At 41.9% G+C, this 25,964-nt stretch overlaps 2 protein-coding genes across 2 annotated transcripts; one reads left to right on the top strand and one right to left on the bottom strand.

Moving 5' to 3' along the window:
* Nucleotides 1-617: 617 nt before the first annotated feature.
* LOC148717067 (uncharacterized) lies at nt 618-21,803 on the bottom strand. Its single transcript, XM_088745195.1, has 5 exons — nt 21,709-21,803; nt 4,081-4,273; nt 2,226-2,507; nt 1,579-1,630; nt 618-931 (listed from the first exon to the last, which is right to left on the bottom strand). Exons 1-5 carry the CDS (start codon nt 21,718-21,720, stop codon nt 913-915), a joined length of 558 nt encoding a protein of 185 aa, XP_088601321.1. The 5' UTR covers nt 21,721-21,803; the 3' UTR covers nt 618-912.
* Nucleotides 9,784-11,163, top strand: LOC148717068 (uncharacterized). The gene has a single exon (XM_088745171.1). It carries the CDS (start codon nt 9,799-9,801, stop codon nt 11,146-11,148), a length of 1,350 nt encoding a protein of 449 aa, XP_088601297.1. The 5' UTR covers nt 9,784-9,798; the 3' UTR covers nt 11,149-11,163.
* Nucleotides 21,804-25,964: the final 4,161 nt, after the last annotated feature.

Here is a 25,964-nt window from a genome sequence, read left to right as displayed (position 1 = left end):
CTGCCTCGCAGTTTGCGTACAGGGAGGGCGGCAGCTGTACGGACGCGCTCATCGCCATACAGCATGCGGTAAATCACTGTAGACACACAGCAGAACATAGCGGTAAAATGAGTGCGCATGCTCCGCTACTCGAATGTTCTTAGCTTTCTAGGGCTAACGGATCTTCTATTGCAAACGTAAGCTGACGCGGGTTTTTCAAATCAGCCGAGATACCAAACTTTTTCTCAGGGGGTTTGCCTACTGAAGGAGATGGCCAGAAGCGCCACAGCGATAACAAGCGCTACGAACTTCTCAGCCATGTTAGGGCTGCTAAACTTCAGTCACTAAATTCGCACCTGTTACCAAAAACCTTTTTTCTTTGAGTAAGACATGTGAAGTTTGATAACAGCTTTCCTGAAAACAGCAACCTTATCTGTTTTGATTTGGGCCTATCCCCATGAACTGAATGCAAAGAATAAAAATGTTTAAAATGCCGCCATTTCGCCTGGATGGTTTTACTATGGAAATATTGTCTTTGCCATTCTTTTGCACGCGTAAATTTCTCGCGAGGTGCAAGCATGCACACTCATTTTGCCACTGTGTCCTCACTTTATAGTCGCATTTGATCGAGAAGATCATTGTGAACTACAAATTACATTTCTTAACATCGTCGTTTTGAAGTATTTATACATCAATAAAAAGATTTGATTGCACTATCTCTGTTTACACTCGATTTCTATCCCTATCAGTCGTGGTGTCTAGTTTCTCTGCAGAAAACCTTTCACTCTAAGGATTGCTTATAAAATCCTTTGGCTTTTATCTATTAAACTTCCGTGAAATACAATTATAATTTTTCTATGTCCTTACTCCTGTAAAACTGAAATGACGTTAATTTTTCTTGCTGGAAACTTCAAGTTTTTCAAGGCCGATGGATCACAGAGTCTGTGATAACCTACAAAGAAAAATACAAAGATTTAGCACCTATACAAGCCATGCCCTACTTCTTTTCACAAGCTGGGCTACTTGTGTCACACCATTCTATTATGATATACGTCATGACCGTTAAGATGGTCGACGCCATCTTGGATTTTTAAAGAAATTTGGATTTTCTTTGAGATGCATGGAAATGTGGCGAGTAAAGTTTGTAAATATTTATCAGAAATAGCTCTTGGAGACAAATGAACAGCTGAAGCAAATGAAAGTTTCTGTGGTAAAATTGCTTGTTAAGATCCAGGCGCGTAGCGTGGTCATTTTTTCAAGTACGCACAAGTACATATGATCTAGAAAGCTAACTAAACTGAGCGAAAAATACTGCGTTTTTTATTTCTTCTTTGAAATAGTTGTGTGAATAGAAGCAAAGAACAAAGCGTCTTTCCCTTATTTTGAGCAAACTTGGCGCAAACACAACATTGTTTTCAAATTTTTCTGGTCACTTAAACTACGCACGTATACGCATATACGCATATACGTGCGTATATGCGTAGAGGACGCTACACGCCTGACTGATCACATTCACTAATGATGTCAAATAGTTGTTACGTTGATCGAAGAACTTACAATGGGTTTTAATGAAAGCTCGAGTAAGTGATAAGTACTTACATTCCGACAACAAGGCCAGATGCAAAAATGAACACGACGTGCGGATACAACACTAAAGAAAAAAAAGGACAGGTTTTTGTTAAATTTTTGTTAAATTTAATTCTCTTTGGAGAGTACTGCACTAGTAAAGCATAAGTCATGCATGGGTTCAACTCCCGTTAAGTCAGTAAAGGAGTCAAGTTAAGTTGTCACTTCCTTGGAATAGTTATCCAGAAAAGTATTACTGAATAAATTAGTTTGCTTTCTAAGATAGACCAAATTTCAACTGAGGGTCGAAAGTGATTCGAAATTGCGTTAGGTTTTGCTTTACTTTGCTCTGTGATTGGTCCAGAAGACTCGCGCCACTTTCTCAACCAATCAGATGCCAAACCTAAACCAATCACGACTTGGTCGCCCACGTTTTCCCGCGCTTTAGAAAATTTGGTTGGTTTTGTTTTTGAGTTCTCATTGGCTCTCAAGGCTACTTTCCTTCCTTCTGATTGGTTGTTCTGATTAGTCTGGGTTTGGTGGTACGACACTCAATCGAAAAGCGCTCCAGGTGCGTAGTGTATTTTTTTTTACTGTTGGGTTTGATTACACTGTAACGTCTCCGAGTCTTCAAATGAATCATTTGAAACAATTTTTTTTAGAGTGAGACTAAAACCTACCTGAGCCGGATGCTGGGCAGACATCATCACAATCTTTTTCAATGTTCACTTCTTTCTCCACATATTTTGCGTAATCTTTTTTTACGTCAGCCCAGCTATACCCTTTCCCGCCCAAAGTAACGTAATCACAGCTGGTTTCGTTGAACTTGTCCTCATCACATTTCTCGTCGCTACCATTTATCTTGATGCTACATGACATGCTCACTGTGATGGTTCCTCCAATGCTGCAGGATTTGCAATCTCGCGAGTAGTACTCGGTTCCAGACCCTATGCTGAAAGACACTGGAAAAATAATGCGAAATTAATTTATAGAGTTTTGTTAATCATAGGAGCTACTTCACAGTTCTAAGTTTGCAATTCGTGTTTATCTTCCCTACTGCTATTAATCCTCATTTTGTCTTTTTGTTGCAGTTTTGCTTCCTTGGCGTTATGCGTCCTGCCATACTATAATTTCACTGTAAATCGACAAATACGAATACAGATTCATCGTATCTTCCCCTTGGTAACCGACCTGTTATCACGAATCCCATGGGAGACAGGGGCCAGCTATTCTCTTAACTGAGCCTCCTCATCAAGTGACGAGCAGCTATGAAATTATTATTTAGTGAAGCACCCAATCACGGTTGAATGATATACAAATTGTTGAAAATAGATTTCGTTACTTATAAATTTCGTTAGTCAGTCGCAGGTGATTTGTACTGTTGTCTAGTTATCCAATCGGAACACGATGACTTGATTGACATTTGACCTAGGATTTTTACTTCGCACATGTTGTGGTAGACTCGAAAAAATAACTCAATGAAAGAAGGAAAAATTCAGTTGGAAATCTGTTGGAAACTAGGGCGGAAAGTCTTGAATTTGTACGGAGATCATCAAGAATAAAGTCTTGTGGAAATCTAGAGGAGTTATTCTTTCCTTTTTTACACAGATTTTTTATATTGGAAAAGGTACTGATGCCTGCTCCCAGTTGGCTTGTTAGCTCAATTGGTAGAGCGCTGCACTAGTATCGCAGAGGTCAGGGGTTCGCATCCCGTACAGGCCAGATTTTTTTCAGGTCTGATTTTCGCTATTGCACCAATAGCGCTCTCTACTGCGAGGATCGTGCATCGTACGTATCTACAACCGCAGTTCAAAATGTATGAACTTCATATATTCATTATATCTGATTATTATCATCACGGGTTTATTACGAATCAACTTAACGGCCTGCTCCCAGTTGACTTGTTAGCTCAATTGGCCGAGTGCTGCACTAGTATCGCAGAGGTCAGTGGTTCGAATCCCGTACAGGCCTGATTTTTTTCAGGTCTGATTTTCGCTATTGCATATATAGCGCTCTCTACTGCGAGGATCGTGCATCATACGTATCTACAACCGCAGTTCAAAATATATGAACTTCATAAATTCATTGTATTAGCTATATAATTAATAAGAAAGAGGAATACATGCTGTCTAATTTTGAAAATAATTGGAGGAAAAAATTCCTTTGATAGCTAAAATTGGACGGCCTGAAGAGAAATTTTTTCAACAAATTGTTTCCAAATAGACAGTATAGTGCTATTATATATACGATCAGTTATGATATAATTATTCAGTGAAACGTCCGATCGCGGTTTTATGATATGCAGATTTTAACAGTGAAGAAGGTACTGATGCCGAAAATTTCACACGGAATAGAAAATCAAAAATGAAATTATATTTCAAATAAAACGTAAAAATAAGAATGAAAGCAAGAGTAAAAAATTGATAAAAGGTTCTCGAGGAACACACCCCTAGAACCCAATTCCAACCTTTCCCCATCCTGTTAAATTTCTTTTCTATCGTCCTTGGTTTTTAAGAAAACAAAAAAGTATCTTACCATTACGCATGGTGGACATGGAGGGTGATGTTGTGACAGACGCCTTTGTTGTTGAATAAGTTGTTGGGATTGATACTATAGTGGCTGTAGTGGCCGCGATTGCTGATGTACTTTGAGCATGGACACTTGCATACAACGGTTGCATGCAACATATTAAAAATAGTGCAAACCTCAGGCGGCGAGGGAATGTCATCTGTCAAAGTGAAAGTAAAAAGTATTGCAATTAACTCATGGTAAAAGACACAAAGAGCAAAATTCAATATGCGGTGACCAAGAGGCAAATATTTGCGAGTAGATGTGAGTAGGAAGTTGGGAATTGTACCATCACTGAAAGAGATGCAAGGGTCTTTCAGTGAACTCGACCGGTGGAAAAGATTCTGGTGACGTCCTCACGTCAGTCTGAAAAATAAAATGGGTCTTGCATAACAAGACTTCAAAAGCTGCCAATGGTGCACTCAGCCTAGCAGAAGCTAGAGTTTTTAGAAGAGTTTTTAATCATCATATCATACCATCAGGCTAATTTCAAAAAATGCAGAAAAGACTCAAGACTTACGATAATATTATTAATAATAATAATTTATTAATTTCTGGTGCGCTTTTTTACATGTAATGATATATTGAGTCTACCTTGCGATTGAGCACTCTACACTGGGGTTGCCATGCACTTAGCCTTCGGGCGAAGCTCATCACCTTAGTTGTGATTTGAGCACTCGCGCATGGCAACGTGTCTGCACTTGGTCCCACAAGTGTAGCGCCCAGGCAATGGTTTATTCCAGAGCTTGGCCCAGTGTACGCACTGCACTGATGAGACCCACATGACGCGGGCTTTTGCTTGTTGGTAAGTGCTCGCTCCTTTCCCTAGTGGTTGGGAGTTTGGTTTGTGGTTTTTGGTGAGGTCTAGTATCAGTTAAGTGAGTACCTGCCGCGAGGGAAAACTTGTGATCTTTTCCTCTCGGTCAGGTTTCTCCTTTTTCGCTTTTGGTCAGTGTTTGGTTACCCATCCCTTTGCTTTGTCTTTGGGTTGGGGCCGAACTTCAGGATGATTGTTTCCTTTAGTAGGACAATCGATGTGGACTGCAAGGGGCTCCCCGAGGGGATGCTTTTTCCTGAGGCAGTAAAGTTACTCCTCGAGTATTTTGATCGTGAGTCTGATCATGTTGTGGAGGCAGTGCAGGCGTGCCCTGGTCGCGTTGCCAGGGTTACTTTTGCAGCTGATGTGGCCAAGCTTTTTTTTGAAGAGTTGGGCGTGGTTAAGTTAGGTGAGGTGGAGTGTAGGGTGGTTACACCTCCTCCTCCCCCACCTCAACTTACCACTGTGGTTCTGTCTTGGTTCCCTTTTGAGGGCTCCAATGAAGCGATACGTACTGCGTTGTCTGCTTTTGGCATCGTCAAGTCTGTCCGTCATCAGTCTTGGTCGGGTAGACCCTCGGTCTTTACTGGGTCTAGAATTATTCAGATGGTGGTTCAGAAAGTTATTCCACCCTTCATTGGTATTAGAGGTATACGTTGTAGGGTTTGGTACAGGGGGCAACCCCTGCAGTGCACTGTGTGCCGTAAAATAGGCCATAAGGCTGCGAGTTGCCCTTCCAAGGGCAAGTGTTTTAGGTGTTCACAGCAAGGCCATTTTGCTAGAGATTGTAAAGCCACCGTTGATGTACCTACAGTCACAGACGATGTCGAGCCATCCTCTATGCCTGAAGATCCGCCCGCTGACAGTGCTGATGAAGCCTGCTCGCTCTCATCTGAGGCCAGTGAAGATCGCTCCACCTCTTTAAACGAGGGTGAGGAATTACCAAATGATTGTGTACCGGCAACACAGGGTTTTGCTAACCCTGTCTCCGATATGGATGTCGGAGAGACGACCTCTGCTTCTCGGAAGCGTTCAGCCTCCCCGGCTCCCACTTCTGCTAATAACACTGTCAAGAGGACCCAACAGGCCCCACCCACTGATTCTGCTGCTGCAGCCAAGCCTATTGCTGTTACTCCCTCTGAACTTTCCGCTGCTTTTTTAAAGGACCCGTGGCTTAGCACTATTTCATCCGAGGACCGCGTTTTTTTGGCCGAGATTGCTGTGTTACATCACCTGCCTGCTCCTGCTGGTAAAGATATTTCCGTTTGGTACTCTGATCCGAGATATGTTTTTGAACATCGTGAAATTTCTACTGCCTTTAGGCTTTACCGGTCACTTAAAAAATCTAAAGAACCAAAATAAAATATATAATTAACTTAGGCTTAAAAAGAAAAACTAAAAGAAAAAATTAGTTAAGTTTTGAGTGGGTGTGTTTAATTTCTGGGTGTGTGTGTGCTAATTTTTAAGTGAGGTGGGGTTCGATTCCCCAGCGAGTTTGGCGTCTGGTGACCCTCGTTTTTGGTGGTCCCCTTCCCTAAGGCATTGCACGTAAGCCAATGGGTTGGGATTAGACATGTAGGTCGGCGGGATTGCACCTCCCCTCATCGGGGCCCGGCCGTCCACCTTAAACATAAAAAAAACTGATGAGACCCACATAGGTCGAAACAGTGTGCACTGTCTGCAGTTATATATATATGTATATATATATATAATCGTTAATGGAACTCTCAGCCAACAAAGGTGCACCGCGCCAGTAGGATCAATAAAGATTCGTAGTCCAAACCTCACAGCCAACACGAACGTAGAAAGTTTAAAAATTGCGAGGATGGACAACTTCTGACGTAAAAATGTAAAAAATTTTAATAAAAAACGTTTCGGTCAGAGACCTTCTTCAGTTATTTACAACTTTTGAAATAAAAAAAGAGCATTAAATAGGATCGAAGTGCTAATGATTACGTAATTACAGATAACGACTAATGAACTGGTGATAATAAACAAAAAACCTAATTACAAAGAAAGCAGTGGACAAAGTACAAGAAACAAACCCTAAAAACTAAGAGATATAAATACTATATATTAGGCGCTACTAATTGATCATTCAAAGGCCCTTTTCTTGGATTTTGTCGGCCCTTTAGGTGCGGATTGGACTCAGAGGCCCTGCCAAGGGATCTTATTATGATTAGTATCATTTAAGGGCCCCTCTAGGGTTTTGTTGCTAATTTTCCCTTTCGGGCTCCAAGGGCCGTATTTTGGGATTTTGTTACGTTTTACAGTTGTAGTAAAAAGTGGGCCTTCCCTTTTTTAATGCTCGCCGCATTGCTTCTTTGCAATTAATTACGCCACTCATATTAACATATTTAGTATTCTTATCTCTTAGTTTTTAGGGTTTTTTTCGTGTCTTTTGTCCACTGCTTTCTTTGCTATTAGGTTTTTTGTTTATTAGCACCAGTTCATTAGTCGTTATCTGTAATTACGTAATCATTAGCACTTCGATCCTATTTAATGCTCTTTTTTTATTTCAAAAGTTGTAAATAACTGGAGAAGGTCTCTGACCGAAACGTTTTTTATTAAAATTTTTTATATTTTTTATGTCAGAAGTTGTCCATCATCGCAATTGTTTAAACTTTATATATTTATATATATATATGCAGTTATATATATATTTAGTGCGAAGTATTAATTTTTATTTTCCTAAATAATTGTTTACAAAGTTCCATGATTGTAGAGCACTCTCCGATTCAAGGATAAGGTTTTTTCTCTAGTTTGAGCACTCTGGCATGGCTTAGACGATACCACAAAGGTTGGGTCGTTTGGGGTGACCGTCTCGGTTCTCCTCCATCCTAGCATTAGCACTGCACTGATGAGGCCCAGAAGGCCGAAACAGTACTGTCTGCAGTTAGATATAGCTCTTTGGCATACAAAGCTTTGCTTTCATGTCCAAATTGAGCACTCTATCTAGGATGAGTCATTGCCGTTGCAATTGCGCATGCTCGCTGGTTTTCTCTAGTTTGAGCACTCTGGCATGGCTTAGACGATACCACAAAGGTTGGGTCGTTTGGGGTGACCGTCTCGGTTCTCCTCCATCCTAGCATTAGCACTGCACTGATGAGGCCCACATGACGCGGGTTTCTGCTTGTTGGTAAGTGTTCGCTCCTTTCCCTAGTGGTTGGGAGTTTGGTTTGTGGTGTGCTTGTTTTTGGTGAGGTCTAGTATCAGTTAAGGGAGTACCTGCCGGGAGGGAAAACTTGCGATCTTTTCCTCTCGGTCAGGTTTCTCCTTTTTCGCTTTTGGTCGGTGTTTGGTTACCCATCCCTTTGCTTTGTCTTTGGGTTGGGGCCGAACTTCAGGATGATTGTTTCCTTTAGTAGGACAATCGATGTGGACTGCAAGGGGCTCCCCGAGGGGATGCTTTTTCCTGAGGCAGTAAAGTTACTCCTTGAGTATTTTGATCGTGAGTCTGATCATGTTGTGGAGGCAGTGCAGGCGTGTCCTGGTCGCGTTGCCAGGGTTACTTTTGCAGCTGATGTGGCCAAGCTTTTTTTTGAAGAGTTGGGCGTGGTTAAGTTAGGTGAGGTGGAGTGTAGGGTGGTTACACCTCCTCCTCCCCCACCTCAACTTACCACTGTGGTTCTGTCTTGGTTCCCTTTTGAGGGCTCCAATGAAGCGATACGTACTGCGTTGTCTGCTTTTGGCATCGTCAAGTCTGTCCGTCATCAGTCTTGGTCGGGTAGACCCTCGGTCTTTACTGGGTCTAGAATTATTCAGATGGTGGTTCAGAAAGTTATTCCACCCTTCATTGGTATTAGAGGTATACGTTGTAGGGTTTGGTACAGGGGGCAACCCCTGCAGTGCACTGTGTGCCGTAAAATAGGCCATAAGGCTGCGAGTTGCCCTTCCAAGGGCAAGTGTTTTAGGTGTTCACAGCAAGGCCATTTTGCTAGAGATTGTAAGGCCACCGTTGATGTACCTACAGTCACAGACGATGTCGAGCCATCCTCTATGCCTGAAGAGCCGCCCGCTGACAGTGCTGATGAAGCCTGCTCGCTCTCATCTGAGACGAGTGAAGATCGCTCCACCTCTTTAAACGAGGGTGAGGAATTACCAAATGATTGTGTACCGGCAACACAGGGCTTTGCTAACCCTGTCTCCGATATGGATGTCGGAGAGACGACCTCTGCTTCTCGGAAGCGTTCAGCCTCCCCGGCTCCCACTTCTGCTAATAACACTGTCAAGAGGACCCAACAGGCCCCACCCACTGATTCTGCTGCTGCAGCCAAGCCTATTGCTGTTACTCCCTCTGAACTTTCCGCTGCTTTTTTAAAGGACCCGTGGCTTAGCACTATTTCATCCGAGGACCGCGTTTTTTTGGCCCAGATTGCTGTGTTACATCACCTGCCTGCTCCTGCTGGTAAAGATATTTCCGTTTGGTACTCTGATCCGAGGTATGTTTTTGAACATCGTGAAATTTCTACTGCCTTTAGGTTTTACCGGTCACTTAAAAAATCTAAAGAACCAAAATAAAATATATAATTAACTTAGGCTTAAAAAGAAAAACTAAAAGGAAAAATTAGTTAAGTTTTGACTGGGTGTGTTTAATTTCTGGGTGTGTGTGTGTTAATTTTTAAGTGAGGTGGGGTTCGATTCCCCAGCGAGTTTGGCGTCTGGTGACCCTCGTTTTTGGTGGTCCCCTTCCCTAAGGCATTGCACGTAAGCCAATGGGTTGGGATTAGACATGTAGGTCGGCGAGATTGCACCTCCCTTCATCGGGGCCCGGCCGTCCACCTTAAACATAAAAAAAAAACTGCACTGATGAGGCCCAGAAGGCCGAAACAGTAAAAAGCTTCTCGGCCTCTTGAGTTAAAAGGCTTATGAAAAGTTTATTTTTCTTGCTTTTGCAGCAATTGGTCAACATGGACAGCCAGGAAAGTGAAAATATCAGCCAGTTTACTACCGATAACTCGACAGTGAATCCAGGAGACGTCGTAGACGCAAGCGTGGTAGAAGGTTCACAGTCCTGGGACGCAGACGTGGAAATCGAAATCCCTGAGGTACTGAAAAATCTGGAAAATAAGGGTGTGAAATTTAAGGCCGTGCCTTTTTTGAATGCTCCTAGTCAAATTAAAATCACGAAGGATCGCTCTATCTATTTTAGCGTTGATACAATCGTCACATCGCAAATAATTCTCGAAGCTTTTGACGCGGCAGAAATCGATATTGACGCTATCACCGGAATCCAGAGAAAGGCGTCCAATAGATCTTGGATCGTAACTTTTAAGAGCCGTGCAGCTAAAGAAGCCGCTCTTGAAACACCTTTTGTCGTGATTGCCGGTCTCAAAGTGTTCTTGGGCGACTGCGAAAATCGTTTGGTCCTCGTCAAGATCCATGAAGCCCCCGCTGAACTACCCGACACTGCCGTGATTGGCCGACTCAGCCACTACGGTCGTGTCCTTTCATTTCGGCGCGACAAAATTGCACAACATATCGAGAATGGAGTAAGAACGGCTCGAATGGCGCTACATCGAACCATCCCTGCCAACATCAACATAGCTGGTGAACCTATTAAAATATGGTACCCAAATCAGCCAAAAGCTTGCCGGAATTGTGGAGCTACTGACCACATGGCCAAAGACTGCTCTGCAGTCCGTTGTTTTAATTGTGAATGCCCTGGGCATCGAGCTCAAGAATGTAAAGACTCGCCAAGATGTTCCGTTTGTTTAGCGGACAACCATTCCATGCCTCAATGCCCCTTCCTGCTCTTCAGCGCGAACGTCGACAGTGAGCCAACGCCACCTAAAACTGAAGAGGAAAAGAAACAAGAGCGAGCCCAGCGCGCCAAGGAAAGAGAAGAAAGGCAGAAAAAACTACAACAACAGAGAGAACAACAGCGACAACAAGAAGAACAACAGAAATTACTAGAAAAGCAGAAACAGCAAGAACAACAGAAACAACAAGATCAAGAGAAACAACGAGAACAACAACGCGACGAAGGTAGAAGAGAACGACCAAGAGAACGAAGAGACGAGCGAGGGAGGGACGATCGAGAAGAACGAAGAGATGACCGCAGAGACGACAGAAGAGAGAGAGATAGAAACGATCGAGATTATTATCGCGGCCGCGATGACCGCGATAGATCTTCCCGCCGTGACTACTCTGGCTCCGAAACTGATGATGATGGATGGGAGAGAGTTAAACCTAGGAGAAGGCGGTACAGACATTAATTTTTTATTTATATTCAATGAGTAAGCTTAAAATAATTTCTCTAAATGTGCGAGGACTCGGGTCCTCCAGTAAAAGTCGAAAAATTATACAAGAATTAAATTATTCAAACTGTGACATAATCCTTTTACAAGAAACACATGTCTCATGCAAAAAACAAGCGGAGGAATTCGAAATACTCTGGCGCGGCAAATGTCTGTGGTCCTTCGGGACTGGCAGGTCTGCCGGTGTTGCCATCCTCTTTTCTCTAAACTTCCCAGGCAAAATTATCCGTTTTTTGACCGATTCCGAAGGAAGAATATTGAGCTTACTCATTGACTACTATAATTCTAAACTAAATTTAGTAAACATTTACTCTCCCAATACTATTTCGGATCGTAAAAGTTTTTTCTCTTGTCTGCACAATTACTTTCTCCCCCAAGGGGATCTAGTGATCGGGGGAGACTTTAATTGTGTAGACAATGTCCTAGATAAATTAAATTGTTCCGCCATCCTATTGTCTGATCAAAAACTTCTCCGATCCCTTTGTGCTGACTTCTCACTTACAGACATTTGGCGCAAAAACAACCCGCGCAAAGTAACTTTCACCTGGTCTAACAAAGACCATACCCAGGCATCTAGAATTGACCGCTTTCTCGTCGCTAAAGGCTTAACCCTAGTAACGAAATGTAATATTCTTCCATGCGTATACGACCTATCCGATCATGACTTTGTAAAAATTGAACTAACGACTAACCCTTCTAATCACGGTCCTGGAATTTGGAAGTTCAACAGCTCTTTACTCTCAGATGTAGAATTTAAAAACATTATATCAAAATCGATTAATAACTTTAAGCTTAAAATTCCCGAATTCGCCTCCCTTCGCGAATGGTGGGATGCTCTAAAAATTGAAATCCGCAAAACAAGTATTTCACACTGTATCCGTAAACAGAGAATAGCAAATGCCAAAAGAATCCTAATTACTAAGCAATTAACCCATGCTAAAAACGCTTTACATTCTAATCGCTTAAATAACCCAGGTGTAATTAGCGATTTGGAAAGCCAATTGTCCTCTCTAATCTCGAAAGAAGCCGAAGGAGCTAAAGTCCGCTCCCGAGCACAATGGTTCGAAGAAGGCGAGAAACCAACACGCTATTTCTTCCGTCTGGAGAAAAAACGAGCTGACATGAATAGTTTTGAATCTTTTTTTGACGAGAACGGTGTTCTCAGAAATTCTCAAAATGATCTTGAAAGAATTTTAACCAATTTCTACAAGAATTTATTCACCAAAGATCCTCTTGATATGCGAATTCAAACTGAAATAATTGACGACCTCGAATTTTCACTGACTGATTATGAGCGCAATCTATGTGAAGGCCCTTTTTCTAATAAAGAATTACTTACTGCATTGGAAGGCCTTCAGACCGGCAAGTCACCCGGTTCTGATGGTCTCCCAACAGAATTTTACTCGTGTTTTTGGAACGATTTGAGCGAATCTCTCCTTTCTGTTTTGAACGAGGCCTTTCTTGCTGGCTCCCTCGCGGATAGCCAGTACGAGGGCCTCCTACGACTCATCCACAAAAAAGATGATCGACGCCTCGCAAAAAATTGGCGCCCAATTTCCTTGTTAAACACTGACTACAAGTTAGCATCTAAAATCATCACTGAACGATTGAAAAAAGTCATGAACTCCATCGTGCATTCAGACCAAACGTGCGGCGTGGTCGGCCGCACTATCTTCTCAAATTTGGCCTTACTTCGTGATGCCCTTGACATGATTGACAAAACTAATGAACCAGGTATTCTCATTTCCTTAGATCAAGAAAAAGCTTTTGACCGAGTTGACCACGAATTCATGATGAGAGTATTGCGTAAATTTGGTTTCGGCCCCTCCTTTTGTGGGTGGGTCGAACTATTTTATTCTAAAGCCTTCTCTAGAATCATTGTTAATGGCTCCCTGTCCCCCCCTGTCCACTTAAGAAGAGGGGTGAGACAAGGATGCCCATTATCGCCTCTCCTTTATGTGCTAGTTTCAGAAGTATTATCAACGCAAATCCGTAATTGTAAAGATATTGAAGGTTTCCTGCTCCCCGGAGCAGGGGGCCTTCAATACAAAATATCCCAGTACGCTGACGATGCTACTTGCATCTTAAAATCCGAAAGATCTCTTTCTCCACTTCTCCGAGTCGTATCAAAATTTGAACAAGGATCTGGCGCTAAACTGAACACGTCCAAATCTGAAGCAATGTGGTTAGGAAAATGGCGAACTAGAATTGAATCTCCCTATGGCCTTAAATGGGTCACTAAAATGAGAGTGCTTGGTGTTTACTTCTCAAACGGCCTCGTCAATGTCGACGACGACAATTGGCGGGCCAAATTAGACAAACTAAGTTCGGTTCTAAATCTTTGGAAACAAAGAGACCTGTCTTTTATCGGTAGAACCTTAATTGTAAACACTTTAGGCGCAAGCCGTTTATGGCACGTTGCTAAAGTCATCCCCCCACCCCGTTGGGTGCACGATAGCTTTAAGTCGATCATTTGGCCTTTTATCTGGAAAGGAAAAATGGAAAATGTAAGTCGCGATCGCTGTTGTGCGCCCCCATCCTCTGGGGGCCTCAACGTCGTTAATTTTAAAGCTAAGTGCGCTAGCCTGCGCCTTTCTGTTTTTTCCAGTTTAAGAGATGACTTTGGCACATCCAAATGGCATTACCTAGCTCGATATTTTTTAGGACATAAGCTAACTATTCTAGATCCCCGTTTTTCTTTTCCCACAAATTCTGGCCCCTCTTCCTTCCTTCCTTCCAATTACTACCGGCTTTGTTTAGATAATTTCCGTACCTTGCATCAGAAAACTGGTGCCTTACCTGATTTACTCACCAGTAAGAATTTATATCTTTTGTTGCTTGACCCCGTCTGCGTTGCACCCCGGTGCTCCGGTTTTTGGGCGTCTGCTATGGACCGCCCCATCAATCGTTGGGCCTGGGTGTGGCGCAAGTCTCGCCTAAAGCTAATTGAGAACAAGAAGAACGATCTAATTTGGCTATTGATCCATAGAATGATCCGCGTAAGATATCTCCTAAAGTCTTGGGGATACATCAATAATGACAAATGCGCGATCTGCGGTAAAACAGAAACTATTGAACACTGTTTCTTGGGATGTCCCAGAGTTGTGAAAGTCTGGGACTATTTCTCTCCCCTTTTTCGTGTTCTACTCGACTCCCCCTTCTCTATCTCCCCTACCTCTATCTATTACCCCTTTTCCCTAGACCAATCTACCACCAGTATATCCTTATCTAACTTTCTCAAGGCAACCATCATATATTGGTGTTGGCTTGCCAGAAATAAAGCTACCTTCGAAGGTTCTCTTTTGAGCTCCAACGCGATTATCGACTTAATTAAAAAAGATGTCCAACTCAGAATTCTTAGCAGCGACACTGATACCTTAAGGAATTTTTGGTCTTTTAAAAACGCATTTTGTTCGGCCGATGCTGGTAAACCTGTCTTCTTTCCCTCTCTTGCTCCCCCCTGAACCTTTGTATATAATAAAACTTGTTAAACCTCGCCCATGAGGGGTCCTTACTCCGGGCTACAGGCCCGCGCGCTGTTTGCGCCCCACATGGTCGGGACAAAACTCTTTGTAAATAGTAAATAGAACTTTATAAATAGAAAACTTGTAAATAGAACTTTGTTAGCTCTTACAGGTGGGCGCTTACTCCGGGCTGTTATAGCCCGTGCGCTGTTCGTGCCGCCTGTAAGAGAAAATGTCATTAGTTAATGGAGACCTGTAAACACTTAAGTAACTCATAATTTAATTCGAATACTTTAATCAATTAGAATTGTAAATAGATATCATTGACGAAATAAAACCGCCTGGTCTCCAGGCTTTTATATTTTTTAAAAAAAAAAAAGTACTGTCTGCAGTTAGATATAGCTCTTTGGCATACAAAGCTTTGCTTTCATGTCCAAATTGAGCACTCTATCTAGGATGAGTCATTGCCGTTGCAATTGCGCATGCTCGCTGGTTTTCTCTAGTTTGAGCACTCTGGCATGGCTTAGACGATACCACAAAGGTTGGGTCGTTTGGGGTGACCGTCTCGGTTCTCCTCCATCCTAGCATTAGCACTGCACTTGACGCGGTGCACTGATACTTACCTGACGCGGGTTAGGGTCTCATAGCATGTAGTTCTCTGCATTATGGGACTCGTTACCCAACAGCAGTCCTTGCACACCCCGACTGTTCAGGTGCCCCGTTAGGCGGGGAGCGCTTCCGGGGGGCCAGGTTCGATTCCTGGGCGATTTTGGCGTACTGGTGTACCCTCCTTCAGGCGTTACTCGGCGGAACCATTGCACTCCGGTTCCGTTAAGTATATATGTCGTCCGGCCGTTGCAGCACTGACCATTGCACTAATGGGTCCGTGGCCGGGGGCGCCTGAAAAACAAAAAAAAAAAACTGCACTTGACGCGGGTTAGGGTCTCATAGCATGTAGTTCTCTGCATTATGGGACTCGTTACCCAACAGCAGTCCTTGCACACCCCGACTGTTCAGGTGCCCCGTTAGGCGGGGAGCGCTTCCGGGGGGCCAGGTTCGATTCCTGGGGGCCAGGTTCGATTCCTGGGCGATTTTGGCGTACTGGTGTACCCTCCTTCAGGCGTTACTCGGCGGAACCATTGCACTCCGGTTCCGTTAAGTATATATGTCGTCCGGCCGTTGCAGCACTGACCATTGCACTAAAGGGTCCGTGGCCGGGGGCGCCTGAAAAACAAAAAAAAACTGCACTGATGAGGCCCAGAAGGCCGAAACAGTACTGTCTGCAGTTAGTTATATATATATATATATATAGAAGTAGAAGCTTGTAAGGGGTCCCACAAACAATGCTGATCAGTCTCAAACGCGCTGCCTGGAGGATCACTGAAGCGATCGTGGGCTCTTGAAATAACGTAAATAAGAGCAGAAATGTAATGGTCAAGACGCCAACTCCAATGTAGCTTTTTTGGTTTATTAGCTCGACGTTTCGACCGTCTCGGTCTTCCTCAGGAGCATACTAATTACATGAGCAATATTCAAATTTAAAATTCGTGTCAACAGTAAACATGTCATGACGTAATAATATAAAAATAGAATAGATAACAGCGAAACGAGTCATGGTGTCTAAAATAGATCAATTAAAGTAGTTATAATTCATGTAGTAAGCTTATTGATAGTAGGATTGAGTCTTAATATCCAATAATTTTCTCTTGCTTTTCTGATTTCTTGATTTTGACTTCTAACTTTTTCAATAACCGTAAGTTTAAGATGGTCGACTCCACAGTTCTTAAAATGTCTGACAGAGGGTATGTTTTTATGTCCACCCTTGATGTCGCTACGGTGTTGATTGCCACGGTGGTAAATTGGGTGACCTGTCTCACCTACGTACTGATCGTTACATTTGCCGCATTCTATCAGGTATACCACATTGCTAGTCTTGCATGACGTGTGTTGTCGCAGTGTTATCGTTTCTCCTGTAGTGCTGCTTTTAACTGACCCTGTAAATTGCTCGTATGTTTTGCAGCAGTTGCATCTTATGTCAGCCCTACAGGGCCAGAATCCGGGACTAGTGGATTGCAATGGTTTCTACTTTTTATGTTTATGAGAGAAATGAATTTTGAGATTTTTGTTAGTTTTGAATGATCGACCACAGATTGTACAGGTAGTGTCAGATGGAACTTGAATATGTGGATTGCTTATACCGTGTGGGGATTCATCAGTGGAGGGGGTTGTGTCAGCGGCTATCGGCGATCGCAGTCTTTTGTGGGTAAGCATCTGTGTTAAATTACGCCCTTTTCGATAGGCAACGAGAGGTGTTTCTTTGAATATGGCCTGTGTGTTGGACGATGTCAAGAGTATTTGATGGTGCTCCTTGAGGATTTTGTGGATGTTTGGCAGTGCTGGGTTGTAAGCTATTACAAGTGGTACACGGTCAGTGGAGGAAATAGGTTTGCTCGTGAGCGCTTCCTGCCTTGATGTTCTCCTTGCTTTCATGATACATTCCTTAATCAACTTATACTTGTAACCTCGCTTAAGTAGTATGTTGTGTAGCTAACGTGCTCGTTTTTCAAAAAACTCGTTGTCGGAGCAGATGCGTCGTAGTCTCAATGCCAAGCTGTATGGGATGGATGTTTTAGTGTGTCGTGGATGACAGCTGGTCCAGTTTAGGTATTGGTGGGTATCGGTAGGTTTTGTGTATAAGTCTGTGCTAAGTTCGCCGTTGTTTTTGATGATGACTTGAACGTCTAGGAAAGGGATGCTTGTAGTTGATGTGGTTTGTTCAAATATAATCGCACAGGATGGAACTTTAGAAATTCAACTAATTAATAGCACGTCGAATTGCCCGAGGGTGTACGCTGCCGACGTGAGCAAATGCGAAGACTAGTTTTCGCGTGCTTGTTTTTTCTGGCCGATGTCAGTCTTTTTCGATCAAAGGGAGTTCTTTTACTACAATATATCAATGTTATGTTATAAAACAAATTGGAAACACCACAGCTACCGCTTCGTGCGACTGTTACGCTTCTTTCGTGCATAGCAACCTCCCTAGTGCATCCATAACTCAATAATGTAAGCTGTGGAACACAGCGATGGAACACTGCGCATACACGAGAGGTGAAAAACTAGAAGAGGGATTTATGAACACGTGTTTAGCAAAAAGTAAGGAGGAAAAGGTGAAATTCCCAACAATTCTAATGCGTGAGATAGGTGAAAGAGGTATTTTTGGACAACTAGTAAATCTTGGTCTAATTTTATTGTGAGGTATCCTAACTCCTTCGTTTCGGTGATGAGGGCAACTAAATAGGGAGCTTAAGCAACCACGACGAAAGGGACGACGACGACGTCAAGTAATCGCGGAGGGTCTGGAACGAGGACGTCGTTTTTAGCGGGAAAATGAAACTTAAGCAGTGAAGTTGCTCAAGGACGACGACGTTTGAAATCTTGTTTATTCTCGCTTCGTCAGTGTAAGAAATGACATCGTTCATAGACGTCCAAAACTTTCTTCTTCTCACTCATGGATCAAATTTCCACATATATATCGAAAGTTCGAGATTAAGTTATTCAATTCTTGAACATCAACAGTCCAAGGAATTATTAAGCTTTAGCTTTAGTTACAATAATTTACGCTTCGCAAAAGTTTAAAATATTAAATTTTACGCAAGTTATTTGAGATTTAAATTCAGTTCTAAGTGTTGCTGATATAAACAAACCTATTTTGCACAAGGTTTGTCTGATTTTCAACATGCTTTAGCTTGATATGTTTTACCTTTGATGCTCATTCCTTTGGCGAGCAAACGACGTAAGTCTGTCAATTTAATCAATGCTAGCTAGCGATCGGCACAGATAGCAGTCGTCGCGCTTCAACCAAGAATACTATTTTCTCTCATGTGATTTTGTCGGAATAACTTTTATGGCTAAATCTATATCAAACATTTTGAAAATAGATTCGGAAAGCCTGACAGGTATTCAAGCTCATGTTAACACACCGATCTGAAGAATTCTTTGTTGTTTAAAGCGTCTCGATTGAAGAACAGCAACACGCAAAATTTTTAAGTAGCAATAATCCGGCAGTTCCATACACAGCTTTTGACCGAACTCAGAGGTGTATTACATTGCCATTTAAAACTTTTCATTCAATAAAAATGATAAACAGCACTCTTTCATAAAATATACTCAAAGAAATTTAAACCTTACGTGGTCGCTTTCACCGCTTGACTTGACATCTGTTGTGCGGAGGAAGGAATATGAGTTGGTGGGTTTTCGAATTTTATTTGTTTAGAAAACTGAACAGGGTGGTTTAAAGTGCACCTAAACCCCAAAATTTTTTTCGCTTAATAAGCTTAAAAATAAGCTTATTTTTTGGAGTATTTCTGTGCAAAAATTTTGTAATTTGCTCAAATCTTTAATTTTCTATGCCCAGTCAAAATACGGAAAATCGGCCGCCATCTTGCCCCACGACCGAGTTTAAAGAAGAATGGCTCTAGCGGGTAATGTGACGTCAAATCGAGAACACCAAAGTCTGCATCTCACACATTTTCACTTGTTTGGGAAGATTGTCGTCGATATTGTCCGAAATATGCCGACTAGGTGTGTTGTATGAAGAATGTATGAAGCGCGATACCCTCTTGCAAATTTCGCGCGTTGCTACATCCTTCTACAACACACTTAGTCGGCATATTTTCGGACAATTATCGACTACAACCTTCCCAGACAAGTGAAAATGTGTGAAATGCAGACTTTCGTGTTCTCGATTTGACGTCACATTACCCACTAGAGCCATTCCTCTTTAAACTCGGTCGTGGGGCAAGATGGCGGCCAATTTTCCGTATTTTGACTGGGCATAGAAAATTGAAGATTTGAGCAAATAAAAAAATTTTTGCGCAAAAATACTCAAAAAAATAAGCTAACTTCGTTAAGCGAAAAAAATTTTTTGGGTGTAGGTGCACTTTAGATAAAACGAAGAAGCGAATACAAACTCCAACCGGCCATAGACTGTCTAAAAACTGACAATAAACCCGCACCTCTTGATGAGAAAAACTGCTTTGAAATTCGAAAGTTCACGACGACGTGAAACAGGTCCTTCTCAAGTCGTCCACGACAAAACGACGACGGAATTCTTGGTTCACGCTTGCGCAGTGACATTCTTACTACTTCCGGTCGTCGTCCTCCGTTCGTCGTCGTGGTTGCTTAAGCTCCCTAATAACAGAACCTTGCCGTTCTCATTATATTTTCCGCTGTAAACGCAGACCTGCCATCGTCGCAATTGTCTTGTAAGACTCTGGTTCTTCCTTTTTTAACATATTTCCCTCGGTGTTTACCGATAACTCAACCATGAACACAACAAAGAATAACTACTGTCAGCACGGCAAAAGCTTACGGACGACTTCATCACGCCGCCGTGCAAAGTGTAAAAAAAGTAAGAGAGTGTTAATTACCACAATATAGGTTTAGTCTTGAAAAACAATGTGTGTAAGTCTCAGCCTTAGAAACTTCGAACTTTCATTAGAAACTGCGTAAAACTACGTCTCACCTAGATTCTCCATGCTCGCAATAACAAATTATCGATCCCAAGTGCACATGTACAATCATTTCACCGCTGTGTTACGCTGAAGTGTTTACGATTTGTTAATACACGTTTAATACCATTAGAAAGTGAGGTTTCGAATTTCACAGCTCCATAGTTCTTCTGAGTTGATACAGAGCTATGTGTTTGGATCAATCCACCCGGCTTTCATATTTACACATTAATTTAGTTCTAGCTCAACCAGTTTTTGTTTTGCTGGCTTTCGAGTTCTTCTTTGGTACAATTTTAATGAAATGGAAAGGAAAGCGGTAAATTTATTCCTGTCATTGACGGACGACGGTTGGACTCGGTTTGTTCGATTATTAAACAACTTTATTCGTAACAACACCGCCCACGTTACTACCAAACTCAACTTGTGTCTTCTTACACACGAGCACGTGGCCATAGCAACGAGCCGACCTCTCAATTCACATAGCAACGCAACACTCTTGAAATAAAATTAGAGGAAACGGGAGGGACATATTCTCGCGTGGCGCTAAAAGGTCAGCAGCCTCAAGCTACAGAGACAACGACTCGATCTATTTCTGAGAAAGAACAGGACTATAATTGCCTATTAATAGAGCTCGTATTCATGTAAACAGAATATTGGGTCTTAAAGCAGACAGCCAAGCGCCAACTTTAATGGCTTCTTTTATCTTCGCGAATCAAAACGCGTCGGCCAGGTGTGCCATTAATTGCCCTTACAGTCGCCATAAAAGTACAGTTTAAAAGCGACTGCCTTCATCAAAAATACCCCCTGAGTAGGCTGGCTGGCTCTTAATATCAGTTTTGCTGTAAATGCTTGACAGAGAATGACATATTTCAGCGTACAGACATTGACTTCTTCACGTTCTCCGCAAAGAGGCGTTTGACAATTTCACTGACAGAGAGTTTCTAACGCCAGAAGTTTACACAAGAAATTAAACATTAGCGGAGACTTTGCAAGTTCTGATGTTCCCGCCTCGGGGCTGTTTATTTAGTTCAATTCTTAAAATAGACGGGAAAGTAAAGTATTCATTAGGGCACATGCAAATAAAATTCACTTTAAACCGTGTGGAAATAAAAGCATTAGTGTTCGGAAGCGAAGACAGAAATCGAGCAAGCACGTTTATTCGTAACATGGTAGCTTTCAATGATGAAGACTGACTCAGATAAACCTAAATTCAATGATTATTTTCATTAGGTTTATCCCAAAGGAAAGTGAATTACTTAGCCCCACATTTAAGATGTTTCGCTGAAAGTGTTCACTTTTGTTAACACGTACACCGTATGATTCAAGATTAGAAATTCTTTCTTTTGGTACGCGAAAATGTACATAGGTGTTAAAACTTACGAGGTCGCACTATCAAATAACAAGTACTGATGAGTCGTTTAGAAATTATTGAAACAGATGGTGATTTCATTCACTTTGATTTCAAACCGATGAAATGCGAACATTCTTTTACCATAAACAGCAAATGAACGATAGGAATAAATAGGTAAACTGATGAGACCTACCTTTATCTCCATATAAACGGTTTTGCGATCAACTAGCTCTATAAAGTGAATGTCGCCGAGATCAGAAGAACCTTTTTTTGTTGGGTAAAATGACCTGACCCACGCTAATGACTATCAGCCTTGCTGTTGCTAAGGTAACGAGAAACAGAAATTTCAAACCAATCAGAGGCTGAAATATTTACAGAACGATTTCCAGAGTGCTCCTCTGAGTACGTGTGCGAACTATTTCCAGACCTGTTTTTTTTTCTATTTTTCGCGGCCGGTGTTTAGAGGGTTTCAGAGTGACTACGAATAGATCGAAAGTTTCAACGCAGTCGAATCTGAAATTAAGTGAAGAACTGATAAACCACGGTATGAAAGCTTGGTAGAAGAAATAAAAAAAGTGTTCTATATTTTAGTCATGTGCGTGTTACAGAGATGCATAGGTTTGAAAATGCAGAGGAGCTCTGACTCTGTACTTCAATGATTCACAAGTTACCAGTCAGACCGAAAGCAGCGAGTTTCCCTTGATGGTGCTTTTTCAGAGTGGCGCCCGGTCACCTTATGGGTGCCCCAGGGTTCTATCTTGGGCCCTCTACTCTTCCTGGTCTTCATCAACGACCTGGCGGACTGAATAACCAAAGGTCCAGTCTAGGTCTCTTTGCAGATGACGGAAAGTTGTACCGCCCTATCGACACTGCAGACTCAACCACACTACTTCAAGCTGATTTAGATTGTTCCAAAAGATGGTGCGACGACAATATAATGGCATGGCGTTCAGTACTAACAAATGCAAAGTGCTACATATGTCCAACAAAAGATCTCGCCGCCGAGAACAGCAAAATTATTGTTTAAATGATTAAATATTAGATTCTCCTTCTACTACAAGAGATTTGGGTGTGACCATCACAGACTCGCTTTCGTGGTCTACGCACATCAAGCAGACCTGTTTAAAAGCCAATAGAGTCCTTGGTCTTATTAAACGAGTGTGTGGAAGGGATATAATCGACGAAACTACTAGAAAACTGATGTACATTACGCTAGTCTGCCCTATTTTAGAATACGCCTCGTCCTTATGGTCTCCTTACACTGCTAAACATCATAGGCTACTAGAGAATATACAACGGCGGGCCACCAGGTTTATCATGAATTATCCTGATAGAGACGCTTACCCCTACTCTAAGTGTCTGATCAAACTTAAACTTCTACCACTCGAAAACAGAAGGGAATCTCGTGACTTAATTTTATTTTTTAAAATCCGATCTGGTCTTATTAATGCAAACTTTAATCATCTCGTTTTTCCCATTACATCTCGTTATATGACTCGTCATTATCATCCTTCAAACTCTCGCCCGATTACTACTCATACACAACAGTACTTCATCCAGTCTTTTTTCCCAAGATCAATTAAACTTTGGAACAATCTCTCTTCCGAACTGAAACAAGCCAAAACTATCAAAACCTTCAAACACTCTCTTCTACTTCACTATATATACAAAATGGACAAGTACATTTCGCCCTAGCTTCCAACCTGACTTTCATTGGTTTTTAAATGTTATTTATGAATATTGTGATTTTATTGTTGTAATTTGTTAGGGGAACAAATGCCAATTGGGGCGTGCCCTGTTTTTTTTCCTCCTGCCTTTTTTGTACCTTTTTATAGATATTTTTGTGTTGTATGTTGGCGAACCTTAATAAACTAAAGTAAACTAGACTTATAAGCAAGGATTCCAAAAACTTCTCCTATTATACACTTTTAGTGATAAATTGATACACTCCCTGGCTATAGAGACATGTTTGTTTACAAAGTTGAACCTTTCAACAAAACTTTAAAATAAGCTTAATAGTTAGCTTCAAAGGTAGCTGAACTGCGCACGAGCGGCTCATGATACTCACTGTAGACACAACAGAACACAGCGGCAGAATGAGTGCGCATGCTCCGCTACTCGAATTATTTGAGCTTTTTAGGGGTAACGGTTCTTCTATTGCAAACATAAGCTGACACGGGTTTTACAGCCGAGACAACAAACTTTTTCTCCGGAGGTTTGCCTACTGAAGGAGATGGCAAGAAGCGCTACAGAGATAACAGGCGGCACTACGAACTTCTTAGCCATGTTATGGCTGCTCAACTTCAGTCACTAAATTCACGAGACTTAATTTCCAACGGCTAAACTTTCCAGGTGTATAGTTTGATAAATGAGCTCTCGTCTGATATTGTTTTAATGTCGAAATTTTTTAGGTACCAGGTGTCGTTTAAACCGGTCAAAGTTAGCCTTCATTTCGTCTCCCAAAAAGACGTGCAAAATACGCCTTTATAAAAACGGCGATAAAACCCATACCAAAGAGAACTAGAAGAAAATTTTTATATGCTTTTACTGTCCAGTGATATTATAATTACTGTGCAAAGTTTGATGGTGAATGGACTTGTTTGGCGCTACCAACATCTTTCTAAAATTGCGTGACGATTTTAACGTTCAGGCAAGCCTAAAACGGCTTTTTTAGCCAATTTTCAAACTTTTTTAAATTTCAGCCGGAAAGAAAATCGCTGGAACTTTAAAATATTTTTTTCGAAACTAGTTCACAGAAAGGGATGTTTTGGCAAAATAAAAAAAAATTCTGTTTTTCGTCACTGATTTTCGATTTTCGAAATATACTGGCGGCCTCTCTTAAGATGCTTTGCTGAAAGTGTTCACTTTTGTTCATATACACCGGATGATTCAAGATGGGAAATTCTTTCTTTTGCTGCGCGAAAATGTACATAGGTGTGAAAACTTACAAAGCCGCAGAATCAAATAACGAATACTGATAAGTCGTTGAATGGTGAGTTCATTCACTTCGATTTCAAACCGATGGAATGCGAACTTTCTTTTACTATAAACAGCAAATAAACAATGGGAATAAATAGGTAAACTAAAGATATCTGCCTTTATCTCCATATGAACTGTTTTACGATCAACTGGCTCTATAAAGTGAGTGTCACCGAGATGAGAAAAGCCTTCACTGTTAGGTAAAATGACCTGAAACTGTCGCAAAACAAAACAGCAATCGGGCTAATGGCTATTAGCCTTATTGTCGCTAAGGTAACGAGGAACAGAAATTTCAAACCAATCAGAGGCTGGAATATTTACAGAACGATTTCCAGAGAGAAACTAGTTGCTCCTCTGAGTACGTGTGCGAACTATTTCCAGGCATTTTTTTTTTTAATTTTTTTCTTCTATTTTTTGCCAGTGTTTAGAGGGTGTTTAGAGTGACTACGAATAGATAGAAAGTTTCAACGCAGTCGAATCTGAAATGACTGTGAAGAACTGATAAACCGCGGCATGAAAGCTTGGCAGAAGAAATAAAAAAAAGTGTTTTATATCTTATATCATGTGCGTGTTTCGGAGATGCATAGGTTTGACGATACCTGCGCCGATTACCACCACCGCGAAGACCAGTGGTTTACCCAGCACTCCAAGTGTTCTTACACGAACTATTTTCCGCCTATTAACCGAACTATTTTCCAAACTTTTAACCGCCCCACGGTTAGCTTAATGGATAGAGCGCTGGACTGTTTGTGCGGGAGGTCTAGGGTTCGAGCCCCGGCCGGACCAACACTCAAGGTCTTAAAATAATTGAGAAGAATATGCTACCTTTCTATAACATCAAGAAATGGTTAGATATTCTAGTCTTCTCGGATAGGGACGAAAAAATGGAGGTCCCGTCTCCTGCAAGGTTAGGGGTAGGGGACGTTAATTTCCCACGCACGAGATTACTGTGTGATGGATGTCCTCCCCTGGAGTGGGATGGGTGGGTTTGTTGGAGCTTAAACCTCGTAGGGGACCCATGTCCTATTGTTTCTGCTCCTGTACTTGGTACAAATCCTCAAATAAAAAAAATTTAAAAATAAATAAATTTGTCCAGGAACTCCAGCGGCAGTAACTTATTAAGCTTGGCTCAGGGTGCATGGTAGACGATGCCTCAAATAAGCGTCACAATTTAAACTCGTCTCAGCTGCTAGAAACTCGAATAATTCCGAGTCAGTGTCTTCCCCGAGGCTTGATTTTTCTGAATTGAACTTCCCTACACTGCGCAGGCGTGCCAGAAGCGGTGATTCTCAGGAGATGGGAGATTTAAGAAATTCTGTTGAGTTTCGCAAAAAAACAAAAAGCACACAGTCAAATAAAAATAAGCTCTAGTACCAGAAGTATGGAGGACCTCAGCAACGACAGCCTAGCAGGGCCTTCAGGGGACGCTTCTGAGGGGGGCTGTTTTAGCTAGTGTTCTTCTACGTGGGT

Source organism: Stylophora pistillata, chromosome 14 (assembly GCF_964205215.1).
Source record: "Stylophora pistillata chromosome 14, jaStyPist1.2, whole genome shotgun sequence".
NCBI classification, from domain to species: Eukaryota; Metazoa; Cnidaria; class Anthozoa; order Scleractinia; family Pocilloporidae; genus Stylophora; species Stylophora pistillata.
The sequence above is the reverse complement of the archived record's forward strand: the minus strand, read 5'-3'. Positions and strand labels throughout refer to the sequence as shown.

Excerpts from the sequence above, each read along its gene's own strand:
- LOC148717068 (XM_088745171.1), top strand. The coding sequence starts at position 9,799 with ATGAAAAGTTTATTTTTCTTGCTTTTGCAGCAATTGGTCAACATGGAC.
- LOC148717067 (XM_088745195.1), bottom strand. Across the intron at positions 2,508-4,080 it reads CATGTCCACCATGCGTAATG|TGTCTTTCAGCATAGGGTCT; the intron begins GTAAGATACTTT and ends TTATTTTTCCAG. Across the intron at positions 1,631-2,225 it reads CTGCCCAGCATCCGGCTCAG|TGTTGTATCCGCACGTCGTG; the intron begins GTAGGTTTTAGT and ends TTTTTTCTTTAG.